This window comes from Schistocerca serialis, chromosome 5, assembly GCF_023864345.2.
Source record: "Schistocerca serialis cubense isolate TAMUIC-IGC-003099 chromosome 5, iqSchSeri2.2, whole genome shotgun sequence".
In the NCBI taxonomy this organism is placed as follows: Eukaryota; Metazoa; Arthropoda; class Insecta; order Orthoptera; family Acrididae; genus Schistocerca; species Schistocerca serialis.
The window spans coordinates 120,257,967-120,274,881 of record NC_064642.1 but is presented as its reverse complement, the minus strand read 5'-3'; the positions used below and the strand labels follow the sequence as shown (position 1 = coordinate 120,274,881).

Here is a 16,915-nt window from a genome sequence, read left to right as displayed (position 1 = left end):
CAAGGTCAATGTGTTGTGGAGCATCCCTATCATTTGTCACACTGTGACACTCTGATCTACTTAAACTTTCTGCAGTAGGCATGCGTGGCGCCTGAACTTCAATTGCTCGAACGCGCAATTCTACGCCATATTGGCTGATGGCGTTTTCGCTGACGCTATCAACAACGGACATATATTTTTCGGCCACGTTGTATGAATATGCAAAAATAAAAATTTCATAAAAATGATAAAATTTCATTTTCTAATTATTATAGTTGATAATTGTAGTTTACGTGATGTCAAAGCCTGTTTTACGTCTATTGTGATACACAAACTATTGTGCCGCAATTCTTTATGTTTTACTGACAACGAGTACCACACTGAAAATTTTTTGTAAATTTTCCACAATAAAACCCAAGGAAGGGAATAATGAGGAAACGGTTTCTATCTACATCAAAAGAGGCGCTACCAAGCGTAAGCATCGTAGCTGCCCTACCTTTGCTGTACTGAACAAAGCAGCTTACTATGAAAAATTTTACGTAACCTGTGTCCACTTCTTATTTCTTTCCAAAATGATCTCCTCAATTTTTGCCTTTTTGCTTTACATGCTCCCCGTTGCGATTCATGCAAGCAGAAAATATAGACAATTATTTTTATGACTAATAACAATGTCACAGAAAATTACATACATACGAATGGAAAAAATATAAAGGATAATACAATTGCATTATTAAAAATGTTCTGCTTGTATGAATTTAGGTTATTCGGACTTCCTCTCATACATTTCAATTGTAGATGCAGGCAGCCGATTTCAAGGAGACCAGTGCGTCTCAAAAAATGAAAAAAAAGCTCCTTACTTGGCACCACTTCACTTCAATAAAAAAATACTTAATACTGTTGTTAAGTCGCCTCTCTTATTCAGACAAACATATAATGCATAACACTCGTAGTACTTCATGCTTTAAGCAATACATCTTAACCATCCTTCTATATACGAGAGAGTCAAAACAAAATCATATATAAAGAAAAATGAATGTTTTTTTTTTTCATTTGTCTGCGCCTTACCACGCGTTCATAATTAACGTCTTTGCCGACGCTTATGGTCGATCGCTGTTTAATTTTTTTTAAAGTAAATTTTAACCTTACCATATCCGGGGCGGGGGGGGGGGGGGGGGGGGTGTCTATCACCATGTACCTACACAACGGCTCACTGGCGTGAATTTCTGAAGTCACAGCCATACATTCTCAGTTACTTTCGTTAGTAAAACATGACAAATTTCGTCTGATATCAAAGTAAAAGAAAGTAAACCTGGAGAACACATGTCCCATCCACGTACTATCTATCAGCGGCGATTCCTGGACCAATACTTCGACCTGAATTTTATGGGACACTTTTGTTTATCAATAGTTTAAAGAACTTAAATTTACAGTTGGACATTTTACAGTTGTACATTACAAGGACCGGTCTAGCAGCGAGCTCGTGCAGAACCACAGCTGACAAACGTTTCTTTCAACTTTAAGCTGCATATTAGTGGTATTTGTGCTTGGTGTTCGCGAAAATCTAATCTGAAGAAACAAAAATTAGAGTTTAGTGCTCGGTAATTGACGAACATTAAGATGCAACACAAGCTTTTATCGGATCAGTGTGTTAAGCCATTTAGGCGAATCACAGAAAGATTAATTGATATGGTCGGATGGAAAGATGAACCCCACTCTCTCTGAAGGCAAATCGACTTTCAATTCACTGAGCCCCTCACCCTGTTATAGAATATATTACTTCTTGAGGAAACTTTACGACCCCTATGGCTCTATCAGCGGATTTGTGGCATCAGTCATAGCCCACGAACCGACGTTTTGTACCTTTGCTGATGGTCGCAAGCCGCCCAAGATTGGCACCTGTCATCGTCTATATAAGAAAGGAATTTTGTACAGATGCCAGATCACGAGGACTGAATTTCAAGTTCACCACTTTTTATGACATATCATTTTATTTCTAGTCAGTTTTACTCGACTTCCATACCTTTGACTGCAGATCGAGTTAGATTCCAGGGACGGTTGCACGCATAATTCAAACGTCGCTGTAGTAATTTTCGTTCTTCTTGCTGACTATTAGAAAATAGAAAAGGCATAGCCGCCGTTGCATGAATCCCACTTGTCCGTCAGATCTCAGTTCTATGAAAGCCCACTTCGGCACAAATTTTTCACAGGTCTTACTTCAGCATTAGAGTTTATTGGACTGGTCAGATAATATACACATTTTGAGAATTATTTATTGGCATAAGTATAATTTATCTTTGCGATGTAGTTACGTGGAGTTCATTCTAACATGATATACGTTTACTGTGAATAAAGCCATAGATAGTTGCTATTAATTATAATTGTGTTTTATTTACTTATGGGCATTGAATTAAAATCTAAGAAAGGGCGTCTAACTTAAATTTCATGTGCACTTCCGTAATGTTATCTGGAAGGCTTGAATTTGACAGTCGCTGTTCATACAAGTATTTATTCTGACGATACATGAACCAACTAGACATGTCAAATATAATCGTTCAGATCATTAAAATTGAAGCTTCCGAAAACTAGTAACCTTTTCCAATCCCAATTTGAAAGGTATATACACAGGGTAAAATTTTGTAAGAAAAGTATATATTGAACCAAAGATGATCAAATGTAGTATCGATTGTGTAGTAGCGTCGAGGCTCAACATCGATCGGTGGTTCAAGGTATTATGGGTAACGTGTTAAATTTAGATAGAGATGTATGGAGGACTCTCAAGTGCAAAGACGTGGTGTCTCCGATGTGTGCAATTACTAATGAAACTGGTACGTGACCATCAGCACTGACCGTTTATGCAGTGACAGAGCGTTGCCTGGTCTGATGAATCCCGATATCTTCTTCTGCACGCAGATGGGAGGGTGCTGGCCCCCAACTCGCCAGATCTGAACCCGATCTAACATATCTGGGTTGTCATTGAGCGTGGTGTCATAGCTCATCGCTCCCCTGCCTCGAATTTACAGAAATTTCATGACTTGGGTGCTTAGACGTGGTGCCAACCCCCTCCAGCTGCCTACCAAGGCCCCATTGCTTCTATGCCATGTTGCATCGCTGCTGTTATCCGTACCAAAGGTGGACACATGGGCAATGGATAGTGGGTCATAATATTCTGGCTCATTAGTGTATTAATGTGTTGAAAACGGTTAAGAAAAATTCATAATTTTTACGTGTCTGACAACTGATTTTTATAGTTGTGAAAATATCACGTACCACACGTGTTGAACAGCAGCTATGAATATATAATCAGTGTTTACACTGTTATATATATATATATATATATATATATATATATATATATATATATATATATATATATATATCAACCCCTAAATAACGTTTCTAAATGAGCTATGTCGTATTGACGAGCTAATTGTGAGAAAACTCTAAGATTGGACAGGCTGCCATTACATAACTGGTCATAACTGCCAACTGCCACCTAGCAATGTGATCGCCCTTCATATTAGGGAACCTATGTAATGATCGCCACTGGAAAAAGCCATCACTAGTAGCAATTCTGATTATTTATGACTACATGTAAGGCTACAGTGAATTTATTAGAAATAAAACATTTTCTGCATCAGTCACTTGTTTATTTTGCCACTATGCGTTTCGATGGTTCACACCATCATCTTCAGCTAGAGAGTCATTTATTCACATGTTTGGTGTTAGTGAGGAGTACAGACGTCTTTTCACAGTAGCAGACCAAGGTCAGTGTAGGTTATTTTGCGTCTTTTGCTAATTATGCTGGCGTAAGCTGTCGCCAGCACACCGGTCGGCAAACATGAAGAGCAAAGATCGATTATTAGGCTTTGGATCAAGCGCGCCTATAACAAGAGAGACCAGAGACAGCCATAAGCAACACGCGGACAACGCCTCCTCGACATCATGCATTTAGCCCGCCGCCACTGACTGGAGGGCCTCACTCAATCATCCAGTTTGGTGTCTGTGCGTTTAATCGCAGGGAGGGTTTAGTTCATCACGGGCTACAACAGTACACAGCGACAGGCTTAGCGACTATAGCGGCACTAGTTTACCTCAAGCAGAATTGTATTTTACTAGCAACGAGAAACTAAAGTTTGTAATAGCAAGACTGCCAAGACTGACATTACATCAGTCTGCAAGAGGACTGTTACTGCTGAGCATGAACCGCAAAACATGGACTCTATTCAAGTTGAGTAAACGTTCCCAGTTCATTTCTGTAGAGAGAGGATATCGACCGCCCATAACAACATACTCCCCCTTGCTTTCTTGGGGTAGAAGACTCTACAGTGGCGAACGAGGATAATTCAGTGGCGATCGAAGATGAAAGGTAATCAACTTGGCTGAAGATTTTGGTTGCTTCTCTTGTCTTTTAGCTTGTAGGAGTGATTGCGTTCAAGTGTTTCTATTTGTTAATTTGTTGTTGTTTTATTCTTGCATGTGTACCAGGTTGGGAGCCGCAGAACTTACCAAATTTCTGTTTTCAGACGCTTTGCTTGCTTTTTGATGTAACGTATTTGACGACACCATGAATTCCCCCCCTCCTTCACCCCTTGTCCCAGCGTCTCAGCCATAGACGGCCAATGTGATGGATCTGACACAAGCGTAACCAACAAATTGCTACCGTACTGACGACGGTACAATAACTACTGGCTGCACAAGATACGTCGACCGCACAACCACAACCGACAACCAAACAGCCCAACAGATGCCGCCAACCAGTATACCACCGTTCCGCAATTTAAGAATACAGAAAAGGAGTGGCTCAAAAATGCATTGCTTAGTGACAGACGTTTAGTGCATTTTTACCCCGCCGAGGCAGTAGTTTCACAAGTCGACGCTTTTTCCTAAGGAATCGGCGCTGTTCTTTAGCACAGAATTGGTGCACAAGACAGACCCGTTGCTTTTGCCTCAAAATTGCTCACTCAAACTCAGCGCAATTATTCTCAAACAGAAAAAGACATAATTGCTATTGTGTATGGTAGGACAAAATTCCATCACTATTTGTATGGTCGCAAGTTAGTGACAGATCACAAACCTTTGTAGTCCTTATTTCATCCATCAAAGCCGGATCCTAGATACACTGCTCAAAAATTGCAACGTTGGGCTTTGTTGCTTTGGCACTATCTGTATGAAATTGTGTACGGCAAAGAATGGCAACGCAGACGCCCTATCTCGCCTTCCGATTGGTCCAGACACTGATATTAGTGCATCTACCGCATCTTGTTGCCAAATCGATGCACAGGACTCTGAATTGCCTGAATCTTTTCCCTTGCACTACAAAAATGGTGCACAGGCCACAGAAGCAGATCCAGATTTCAAGATTTTGTTGCATTTCATTCGCACGTCTTGGCCTCGTTCGTTGAACAGTATCCAGAACTCAACCTACACAATTTTACGTCGTCGCATTGTCGAACGCTTTTTCCAGGTCAGCACATCCTATGAACGTGTCTCGATTTTTCTTTAGCCTTACTTCCATTATCAATCGCAAGGTAAGAACTGCCTCAGTGGTGCTTTTACCTTTCCTAAGGCCAACCTGATCATCATCTAACATATCCTCACTTTTCTTTTTCCTTCTTCTGTGTGTTACCCTTGTAGGCAAATTGGATGCATGAGCTGTTAAGCTGATTGTGTGATAATTCTTGCACTTGTCAGCTCTTGCAGTCTTGGAAATTGTGAGGATGGTATTTTTCCGAAAGTCAGGTGGTATGTCGCCAGACTCATACGTTCTACATACCAACGTGAAAAGTCGTTTTGTTGCCACTTCTCCAATGCTTTTAGGAATTCTGATGAAATGTTACCAATCCCTTCTGCTTTATTTGATCTTAACTCATCCAAAGCTTTCTTAAATTATGATTCTAATATTGGATCCCCTACCTCTTCTAAACCGACTCCCGTTTCTTCTCCTGTCACACCAGACAAATCTTCCCCCCGTAGAGGCCTTCAGTGTACTCTTTTCACCTATCTGCTCTCTCCTCTGCATTTAACAGTGGAATTACTGATACACTCTTTATGTTACCACCGTTACTTTTCTTGTTGCCGAAGGTTGTTTTGACTTTCCTGTATGCTGAGTCATTCCTTTTGACAACCATTTCTTTATCGATTTCTTCACATTTTTCATGCAGCTATTTCCTCTTAGCTTACCTTCACTTCCTATGAATTTTACTCCTCGGCGACATGTATATCTGTATTCCTGAATTTTCCTCAACATTTCTGTTCTTCCTTCTTTCATCAATTAACTGAAGTATTTCTTCTATTACCCACGGTTTCTTCGCAGTTACTTTTTTTGTACCTACGTTTTTCTTTTTAGCTCCTGTGATTGCCCTTTTTTAATTTCCATACCTACTAAACTTCACTGCCTACTGCCTACTGAGCTATTCCTTATTATATTACTGTGTCTATAGCATTAAAGAACTTCAAGCGTATCTCGTCACTCCTTAAAACTTCGGTATCCCACTTCCTTGCGTATTGATTCTTCCCGACTAACCGACTGCGTGTGTGTATGCGTGCGTGCGTATTCTGATGAGCGCATTCATATATGTATTTTAAAGAGGAGAAATATTTTTGTAGAAACCACTTAATCTTGTATCTCTGTATCCAAGGTAAAGAAACATATCTGTAGCATGTACAACTTCTTTGAAACGACAGTGTAAATGTAATGTGCAGTACAGGCGACATACATCAGGCAACAGTATGAAAGCCTTTTACAACTCTGTCATCACTGTAAGTACAATACCCTGCCAAGAATTAATGTTTTTAACCCCAAAAGTGTCTTTCCTAAATCAACAATTTTTATCATTAGCAAAAGACGCAGAATAACCTACACTAACTTTGGTCTGCGACTGTAAAAAGACGTCTGTACTCTTCACCAACACCAGCCACGTAAATAAATAATTCTCCACTCGAAGATGATGGTGTGAACCATTTAAACGCATAGTGGCAAATAAACACGTGACTGACACACACACACACACACACACACACACACATAAAATAAAGCATTTCACTTCCTTCTTGCAGTATCGTTTTGATGCTAATAAATGTCTACCAACCAACAATGATTGATCAGCGGCGGGATGAAAGGCGCAACTAATTTTCCGTTAGCAAATCCTTCTGAAATAAGTACTGAATTAAATCAGTCGCCATTACTGATGGGAAAAATTCTGAATATTCTTCCGTTGATGAAATGGATTACTTTAATAGAAGCTTTCTCTTATTCTTACAAAGAAACAAAGTAATCGACCCATACTTATAAATCATACAAAAGACTGGTAAGTTGCACAGTTCATAACACACAAGGAAGGAACTAGGAGTAATCCACTTATTTAAAGACACATCTCACTCACGTCGATTTACAGTAGGATTATGGAACATATACTGTGTTCGAACATCATGAATTACCTTGAAGAAAACGGTCTATTGATATGTAGTCAGCACAGACTCAGAAAATATCGGTGTTGTGAATCCAATTAGTTCTGTATTCGCACAAAGTAGGGGGTGATATCGATACGGGACCACAAAGTGATTCCATAATTTTACATTTCCAGAAAGCTTTTGACATTGTTCCTTACAAGAGACTTCTAATCAAATGTACTGATCTTATAAAAGTAATTCAGTTTCGTGACCGAAGCACAAGTGAACCGGGATTTTTTTTTTTTTTTTTTTTTTTACACCTAAGAAAATTTCATTTTAGCCCTTAGGGGATAATTACCTCCATGGTGGAAAACTCTGTTGCAGCAAATGTTACAAGACCAGGCACAACATTTTACGCCACGAACAGATCCTTGACTGGTCTATCCAGTCTTTTCATTCGGCACTGATAGAGCATGTCTGGGTGCGATGGCCAGACGTACATTTCCATACCATCCTGCAACCAGCAATCTTCGTGAGATAACACAGCATGTGTTGCAGACATGGATACGAATTCCTCGACGGATACTAGAGTGTATTTGTGGGGGTCACACATCATGTCGATGTTGACCGTCAAGTCTGAATGGAATAAAAGTGTTATGATTTTGTACTTGTTACGTGATGAATGCCAACGGCCTTACTGAAATGGTAATACAGGTTCCCATCAACCTATATATTATCGTCTTAGTTGTGCCACGGGATTCGTGATGTCCTACAGCATTTAGTAATCGATGGAATATCATATAGTGAAACAGGAGTGATACCCGACTTTTCCAAGGAAGTGTTACAGGCCCTCTGCTGTTCCTAATGCATATAAACGATTTAGGGGACAAAATGAGTAGCCCTCTTAAACTGTTTGCAGGTTGTGCTGTCATTTACCTTATGGTAAGATCATCAAACGAACAAAACTAGTTGCAAAATAATTTACACAAAGTACCCGTATGGTCTGAGAAGTGGCAGTTGACTCCAAATAAGAAAACGTGTGAGGTCATCTGTGTGAGTACTAAAAGAAATCCGTTAAATTTCCGTAACACGGTAAATCACACAAATTTAAGGCTGTCAATTCGATTAAGCAACCAGGAATTACAATTACGAACAACTTATATTGCAGCGATCACATAGATTATGTTGTGAGGAAGGCAAACCAAAGACTGCGTTTTATTGGCAGAGCATTTAGAAGAAGCAACAGGTCTACTACAGAGAGTATAGATGTGTGATGGGATACTTAACAGACAGGATTGACGGAGGACATCGGAGAAGTACAAAGAAAGGCAGCTCGTTCTGTATATCCCAAAACGGGGAAGGGAGGTATAATTTGTGAGTTGGCGTGGCGGTCTTTGAAACAAAGGAGTTTTTCGCTGCGGCGAGATCATATCGCGTAATTTCAGTATAATATTATATTTTCTCCAACTTACATGGCTAGAAATGATCATCGTAATAAAATAAGGGAAATCAGAGCTCGTACAAAAGATTTAATGTCTATTTTCCCCACGCGCTATTTGAGGTTGCCACGGTAGAACAATAACCTGAAGGTTGTTCTAAGAAGCCTCTGACGGGCACTTAAGGGAGAAGTACAGAGTAATCATGTAGATTTAGACGTGAATGAAGACGGACGCAAGCAGTTACTTTGATTAAGTAGCATTCTGATTATAATTTTGAAATTTAATTTGATTCGACTATTGGAAATAATTAGAGCTAAATTTTGCTTTGATCAAAAGTGAATTCAAATGAACCAAGTCAGAAAAAGGCGTACGGAAAGATGTAGGTGTTCGTTCTTTCCGCGCGCTATACGAGTTTGGAAAATAGAGAATTGTGAAAGTGGTTCGATGAACCCTCTGCCAGGCACTGAAATGTGATTTGCAGAGTATCCATATAGATGCAGATGTAGAAAGGCGACAAGTTCTATTGCAGTGATTTCATTAACAGCAGATTATATTCATTTAATGAGGAAATCCGTTGTTTTAATTTGCACAAAAATTATCAATATTTTCTCCTTGGTTTCTGGGTGACACGTGAGGAAATTTTTCTCCATTGATAGGTACCACTATTCTCAGTTGTTTGATGTCCACTGGAAATATATTTTTATAGCCTCTTCTTAAAGAGTACATATAATTTCCGTTTGTTCGGGGAATAATACTTCGCCAGTGCAACCGCATTGAGCCAGTAGTGTCCAAAACTGGATCAGAATCCTGATCTGCAGCCGCAGGTAAGATCACATCAAGCGTCGCATTGGAAAGGATTAAGTAAGGTTTCCTAACGCGAGTGATGTGCAACGCTGCACATGTATTAACCCAAATCCTACTGTGCGCAGAGTAACTACACGTAACTGCGATATAAGCTCACTCACGCTAGGCAAAAGTTTTCCTCCGTCTATACAGTGAAGACTGACTGTGCATGACTGTCACAATATGCTGCACTGTTAGCTACATACCTCAGCTAGGATCTCATCTCCGAACCAGCAGTACAGGAACATCTGCTCCGCAATCCCAGAGAGGTAGGAGCCGTACTTGAAAAGCCATCCTGAATCCGCCTTCTGCAAAGGAATTCGTCGTTGTTTGTAAACTATTACATGTATCGATACTCAGCAGCACAACTTACGCTTCAGTAATTTACTACGGTTGCCGTTGCAGGAAAAATTCTTACAGAAATAAAAAAAATGGTTGCAGATTTTGTGTCGAGATATCGTCTTCATCAAAGGAAATCACCTAAATGGGTTATAGAAAATGTTCAGAAGTATTTTATATTATGCGTATCCGTAGCTCTTTTAACTGTCACAAATCCAATACTTTATTCGCAGTAAAACTGCAAAAACAAAGACAACTGGATGATGTAGTTTAAACTCAATAATTCCATACACTTCTTATCTACGGTGGTTTATACTATTACTGGCTCCAGTGGTCTAGTGTTATGGCTGGTTTTTCATACTGCAGTGAAGTCTGTCTTGTTGTGAAACTTCCTAACTGATATTTCGCATACGGATGGAACTCGAACTTGAATCTTTGGGCTACGCAGACAGTGCTGTTACTAACTCAGGTCTCGTCACAGCTTCCATATGCCACAACTACTCCCTCTTCCACGCTTTTTCTAAATCGCAACAAGTGAATGGCCACATGGTGACTCGAAAGTCAAACCCTTTCCTTGTTCGAGATTAACCAACTGATTAACTAATTTGGCACACTGTTAAACACCTGGTGACCATGAAACATATTGCGAGAAACGTCTGTTGCAGTATCGCAATTGGTCAAATGGTTTCCAGAAGTCATTTGTCGGATGAACATTGTGGAGGAGCAGTAGCAGATACAATGCCGAGAATTCTTCAGAGTTACATGGCCGTGGTCCATGGAACTCTTCTATCCCTGACGTTTCGTCCAGAGCTACGTTGGACATCATCTGAGGTGCTCCTGGTTGTGCTGAGTCTTGCCGACTGACGAGTCGGACGTCGAAGAACGGCCTAAATACTGTGGAAAGTGGTCGTGGTCTGAATTTCACGTGATAGCAGAGATAAACCTTGTCAAGGTAGATTTCCAATGCAGCTTTGGACGAAACGTCGGGGATAGAAGAGTTCCATGGACCACGGTCATACAACCTGGAAGAATTCTCGGCAGCTGAAACATCCGGTCGTGAAAGCCTTCATTGTATGAGCAGATACACTACCGGGGAAGAAAAATCGCAGCACCGAAAGATGATTAGTGTAAAGTAATTAAATTTCTGGAATACGTTTGCGCAGATATTTAAGTGATTACAATGCAAGGTCACAGGTTAATGTAAGCCCGAGATGAGGCACTGCAAATGGGAAAAGCTGGTACATTAATAAGCGATGTAGCCATCAGAACATTTGATCCAAGCATGCAAACGTGTGTTGTACAGGTACCGGATGTCATGTGGGATGGAGTTCCATGACTGTCGCACTTGGTCACTACAGGGACGATTAACACTGTTTGCGGACGACGCTGGAATTGCTGATCTTTGATGTCATATACGTGCTCGATTGCGGGCAGGTCTGGTCATAGAGCAGGCGAAGACAACATGTCGACACTGTGCAGAGCATGTTGGGTTGCAACAGCGGTATGTGGGCGAGTGTTATCCTGTTGAGAAACAGTCTCTGGCATGCTATTAATGAATGGCAGCACAATGGGTTGTATCACCAAACTGACGTACAAATTGGCAGTCAGGTTGCGTGGGATAACCACTACAGCGCACATGCCGTCATACGAAATCGCACCGCAAGCGATAACTCCAGGTGTAGGTCTAGTGTGCTAGCACATAGGTTGGTTGCAGATTCTCAACTGGCCTACTTCTGGTCAACACACGGCCATCCCTGGCACCGAGGCAGAACAAGCTTTCATCAGTAAACACAACAGTCATCCACCCTGCCCTTCATTGATCTCTCGTTTGACACCACTGAAGTCTGAAATGGCAGTGGGTTTGGGTCAATGGAATGCGCGCTACAGGGTGCGTGACTCGGAGCTGTCCTTAAAGTAACGGGTTTGTAATACACTCCTGGAAATGGAAAAAAGAACACATTGACACCAGTGTGTCAAACCCACCATACTTGCTCCGGACACTGCGAGAGGGCTGTACAAGCAATGATCACACGCACGGCACGGCGGACACACCAGGAACCGCGGTGTTGGCCGTCGAATGGCGCTAGCTGCGCAGCATTTGTGCACCGCCGCCGTCAGTGTCAGCCAGTTTGCCGTAGCATACGGAGCTCCATCGCAGTCTTTAACACTGGTAGCATGCCGCGACAGCGTGGACGTGAACCGTATGTGCAGTTGACGGACTTTGAGCGAGGGCGTATAGTGGGCATGCGGGAGGCCGGGTGGACGTACCGCCGAATTGCTCAACACGTGGGGCGTGAGGTCTCCACAGTACATCGATGTTGTCGCCAGTGGTCGGCGGAAGGTGCACGTGCCCGTCGACCTGGGACCGGACCGCAGCGACGCACGGACGCACGCCAAGACCGTAGGATCCTACGCAGTGCCGTAGGGGACCGCACCGCCACTTCCCAGCAAATTAGGGACACTGTTGCTCCTGGGGTATCGGCGAGGACCATTCGCAACCGTCTCCATGAAGCTGGGCTACGGTCCCGCACACCGTTAGGCCGTCTTCCGCTCACGCCCCAACATCGTGCAGCCCGCCTCCAGTGGTGTCGCGACAGGCGTGAATGGAGGGACGAATGGAGACGTGTCGTCTTCGGCGATGAGAGTCGCTTCTGCCTTGGTGCCAATGATGGTCGTATGCGTGTTTGGCGCCGTGCAGGTGAGCGCCACAATCAGGACTGCATACGACCGAGGCACACAGGGCCAACACCCGGCATCATGGTGTGGGGAGCGATCTCCTACACTGGCCGTACACCACTGGTGATCGTCGAGGGGACACTGAATAGTGCACGGTACATCCAAACCGTCATCGAACCCATCGTTCTACCATTCCTAGACCGGCAAGGGAACTTGCTGTTCCAACAGGACAATGCACGTCCGCATGTATCCCGTGCCACCCAACGTGCTCTAGAAGGTGTAAGTCAACTACCCTGGCCAGCAAGATATTCGGATCTGTCCCCCATTGAGCATGTTTGGGACTGGATGAAGCGTCGTCTCACGCGGTCTGCACGTCCAGCACGAACGCTGGTCCAACTGAGGCGCCAGGTGGAAATGGCATGGCAAGTCGTTCCACAGGACTACATCCAGCATCTCTACGATCGTCTCCATGGGAGAATAGCAGCCTGCATTGCTGCGAAAGGTGGATATACACTGAACTAGTGCCGACATTGTGCATGCTCTGTTGCCTGTGTCTATGTGCCTGTGGTTCTGTCAGTGTGATCATGTGATGTATCTGACCCCAGGAATGTGTCAATAAAGTTTCCCCTTCCTGGGACAATGAATTCACGGTGTTCTTATTTCAATTTCCAGGAGTGTAGGTTGGTTGCAGATTCTCAACTGGCCTACTTCTGGTCAACACACGGCCATCCCTGGCACCGAGGCAGAACAAGCTTTCATCAGTAAACACAACAGTCATCCACCCTGCCCTTCAGTGATCTCTCGTTTGACACCACTGAAGTCTGAAATGGCAGTGGGTCTGGGTCAATGGAATACGCGCTACAGGGTGCGTGACTCGGAGCTGTCCTTCAAGTAACGGGTTTGTAATAGTTCGTTGTGTCACTGCGGTGCCAACTGCAGCTCAAATTACTGCTGCAGTACGATGCGCCAGAGCCGTACGCTGAACACGATGGTCTTCCCTCTCGATAGTGCCACTTGGCCGTCCGGAGTCCGGTCTTCTTGTGACAACCGTTGCCAACAATCATCGACAGTGGCTACATTCGTGCCAAATCTTTCTGCAATATCGCAGAAACAACGTCTAGCTTTTCGTAGTCCTATTACACTACCGCAACTCAGTGAGGTGTTGATAATGGCGTCTTTGCCGCCTTAAAGGTATTCTTGACTAACATCAGTTGACTACGTCCAGCCTGAGAAGTAAATAACGCTCACGACTGCTACAGCGTGTATTTGAAGCAAACCTCATTTGCATCCTGACAGTAGCGCTACTAGCACCACTCTTATGTAACTGGTGCGAACTCTGAATAAACATCATCTTTCAGATACAGAAACAGGCCAACAACTTTCGTTTATGTCGCGTATTTCTTTCTTGGTGTAGCAGTTCCTTTTTCCGTCAGTGTAGGAGGCACTTGGTAGTCCTACCGTTATTCATAGGACGTTGTAGCAATTTGTAAGCAGTTTTTGTTGTGACTTCGCAAGACAGCCAAGCCTCTAGGAGAGGAAGCCGAAAGGCACGCGTTTAAGCTCACGCCGGCTGGCGTGACGTCTGGAACAGTTAAAGTAATTATACTAGCAAAAAAGGTACGTAGCTTCTGGAATACTTAACTTTAATCCATAATTGGTGAACATCGGTCTGACGGTACATGCATCACAAGATAAATAGCAAATGATAATGGCGCCTTGCTAGGTCGTAGCAAATGACGTAGCTGAAGGCTATGCTAACTATCGTCTCGGCAAATGAGAGCGTAATTTGTCAGTGAACCATCGCTAGCAAAGTCGGCTGTACAACTGGGGCGAGTGCTAGGAAGTGTCTCTAGACCTGCCGTGAGGCGGCGCTCGGTCTGCAATCACTGATAGTGGCGACACGCGGGTCCGACGTATACTAACGGACCGCGGCCGATTTAAAGGCTACCACCTAGTAAGTGTGGTGTCTGGCGGTGACACCACAGTTTTGATTCTCAGGAGGTCCAGATAACGATAGCCAAGAACTAATACGCACTCCGCTGAAAGATATTTGCTATCGTGGAAGGATTGTGACAGCACAAATGCAATACCGTGCGCAGGTGGTTGCCAGTCACTTTCGTACCGTAACCGCTCGTCTGAGAGGGAACGACTGCATTCTGAACGTAAAAACGTACATCAAAATGCAGACGAGTTATGGTTCTTTAACAAAGAGAAAGAAGATCGGTTTTCATTTGGTAGAAAGCCACATCCCGTCTTGAAAAAGACGCCTTTGAGAATGAGAGTGTTTCCATGTATATTGATATGTCTTTAGGTGGACACAAAAAACCTTTACTTCTTCCTAAGTGAAACTATCGCTGCGCGATACAGATGGTGTATGATGATCATGTGGGACCTTGTATCAGTGCGGTGACAAGTATAGTAAGAATAAGTGAGTAGGTATAAATATAAAATGACAAATATCGAACAGACATGGCTCATTTAGTAAACCAGTATCTTGTAAAGAAAACAATGGAGTTATTAGGTCTCCCAGTCTCAAACCTGTGGGGCATATTGGGGATGCTCTCTGGACAGACGTTACTGTTCAGTCCTCCTCTGGATTCTGTTGCCGTGTTGACGTCAAACTTGTAAGCTAAATTTCATTCATTTTTTTAAGCAGAATCTGTAGTATCACACCTATAATATGTGCTTTCTTACTGCTTTGATCTTATGAGTGCAAAAATGAATTCCTTTTGGGGAACTGTGTTTTCAGATTTTCTTTCTATTGTGGCATGTATTCATAATTTTGTCTTGATTTCAACATATTTGACGCCTATGCCCTTGAGTTATCGTTGTTTGTGAGTTGGCATTGATTTGTGGAAGATAATAAATATCATACTGACACACCAAGCAAAATGTAAACAACAGAGTAATGTATAGGCAAGAAATGTAATTGTATTCCTGGAGACGCCTAACAGAGAATGTGCTAAACAGCTATTCTTTCCATCCATTCTATTCTTTCAATCAATCGAATTTTTGGTTTTTTATACGCAGTGGTAACAGATTGTGAGCACCATTGTCAAACTAACCATGGGAAAAACAGTTATACAGAAGGTACGAAGTTTAAAATTGTTAATTTCATGTGAAATAGAGGTCCAGTGTCACCAGAATGCAGCCTTCCTGTCGTCAGTGCATTGCTGCGTATCTTTTCCTTTAACTTAACGTTAAGTTTCCTTTAAGCACACATGGCATAATTTGATAATTACAACAGTAAAACAAACTTTATTTCGGAAATTAAATTTTCATTGAAGGTAAATTTACAGTTTTACGTAGTGAGCCATATACAGGGTGTTACAAAAAGTTACGGCCAAACTTTCAGGAAACATTCCTCACACACAAAGAAAGAGAATATGTTACGTGGACATGTGTCCGGAAACGCTTACTTTCCATGTTAGAGCTCATTTTATTACTTCTCTTCAAATCACATTAATCATGGAATGGAAACACACAGCAACAGAAAGTACCAGCGTGACTTCAAACAGTTTGTTACAGGAAATGTTCAAAATGTCCTCCGATAGCGACGATACATGCATCCACCCTCCGTCGCATGGAATCCCTGATGCACTGATGCAGCCCTGGAGAACGACGTATTGTATCACAGCCGTCCACAATACGAGCACGAAGAGTCTCTACATTTGGTACCGGGGTTGCGTAGACAAGAGCTTTCAAATGCCCCCATAAATGAAAGTCAAGAGGGTTGAGGTCAGGAGAGCGTGGAGGCCATGGAATTGGTCCGCCTCTACCAATCCATCGGTCACCGAATCTGTTGTTGAGAAGCGTACGAACACTTCGACTGAAATGTGCAGAAGCTCCATCGTGCATGCACCACATGTTCTGTCGTACTTGTAAAGGCACATGTTCTACCAGCACAGGTAGGGTATTCCGTATGAAATCATGATAACGTGCTCCATGGAGCCTAGGTGGAAGAACATGGGGCCCAATCAAGACATCACCAACAATGCCTGCCCAAACGTTCACAGAAAATCTGTGTTGATGACGTGATTGCACAATTGCGTGCGGATTCTCGTCAGCCCACACATGTTGATTGTGAAAATTTACAATTTGATCACGTTGGAATGAAGCCTCATCCGTAAAGAGAACATTTGCACTGAAATGAGGATTGACACAGTGTTGGATGAACCATTCGCAGAAGTGTACCCGTGGAGGCCAATCAGCTGCTGATAGTGCCTGCACACGCTGTATATGGTACGGAA

General features: G+C 42.7%; 1 protein-coding gene across 1 annotated transcript in view; it reads right to left on the bottom strand.

Annotated features, from left to right (window-relative positions):
• Positions 1 to 16,915, bottom strand: part of LOC126481781 (odorant receptor 4-like) — a 104,575-nt gene that overhangs the window by 16,550 nt on the left and 71,110 nt on the right. The window contains exon 6 of the mRNA XM_050105736.1: positions 9,857 to 9,958. Coding sequence (XP_049961693.1) covers positions 9,857 to 9,958 — 102 coding nt within the window. The remainder of the gene's footprint in view (positions 1 to 9,856; positions 9,959 to 16,915) is intronic.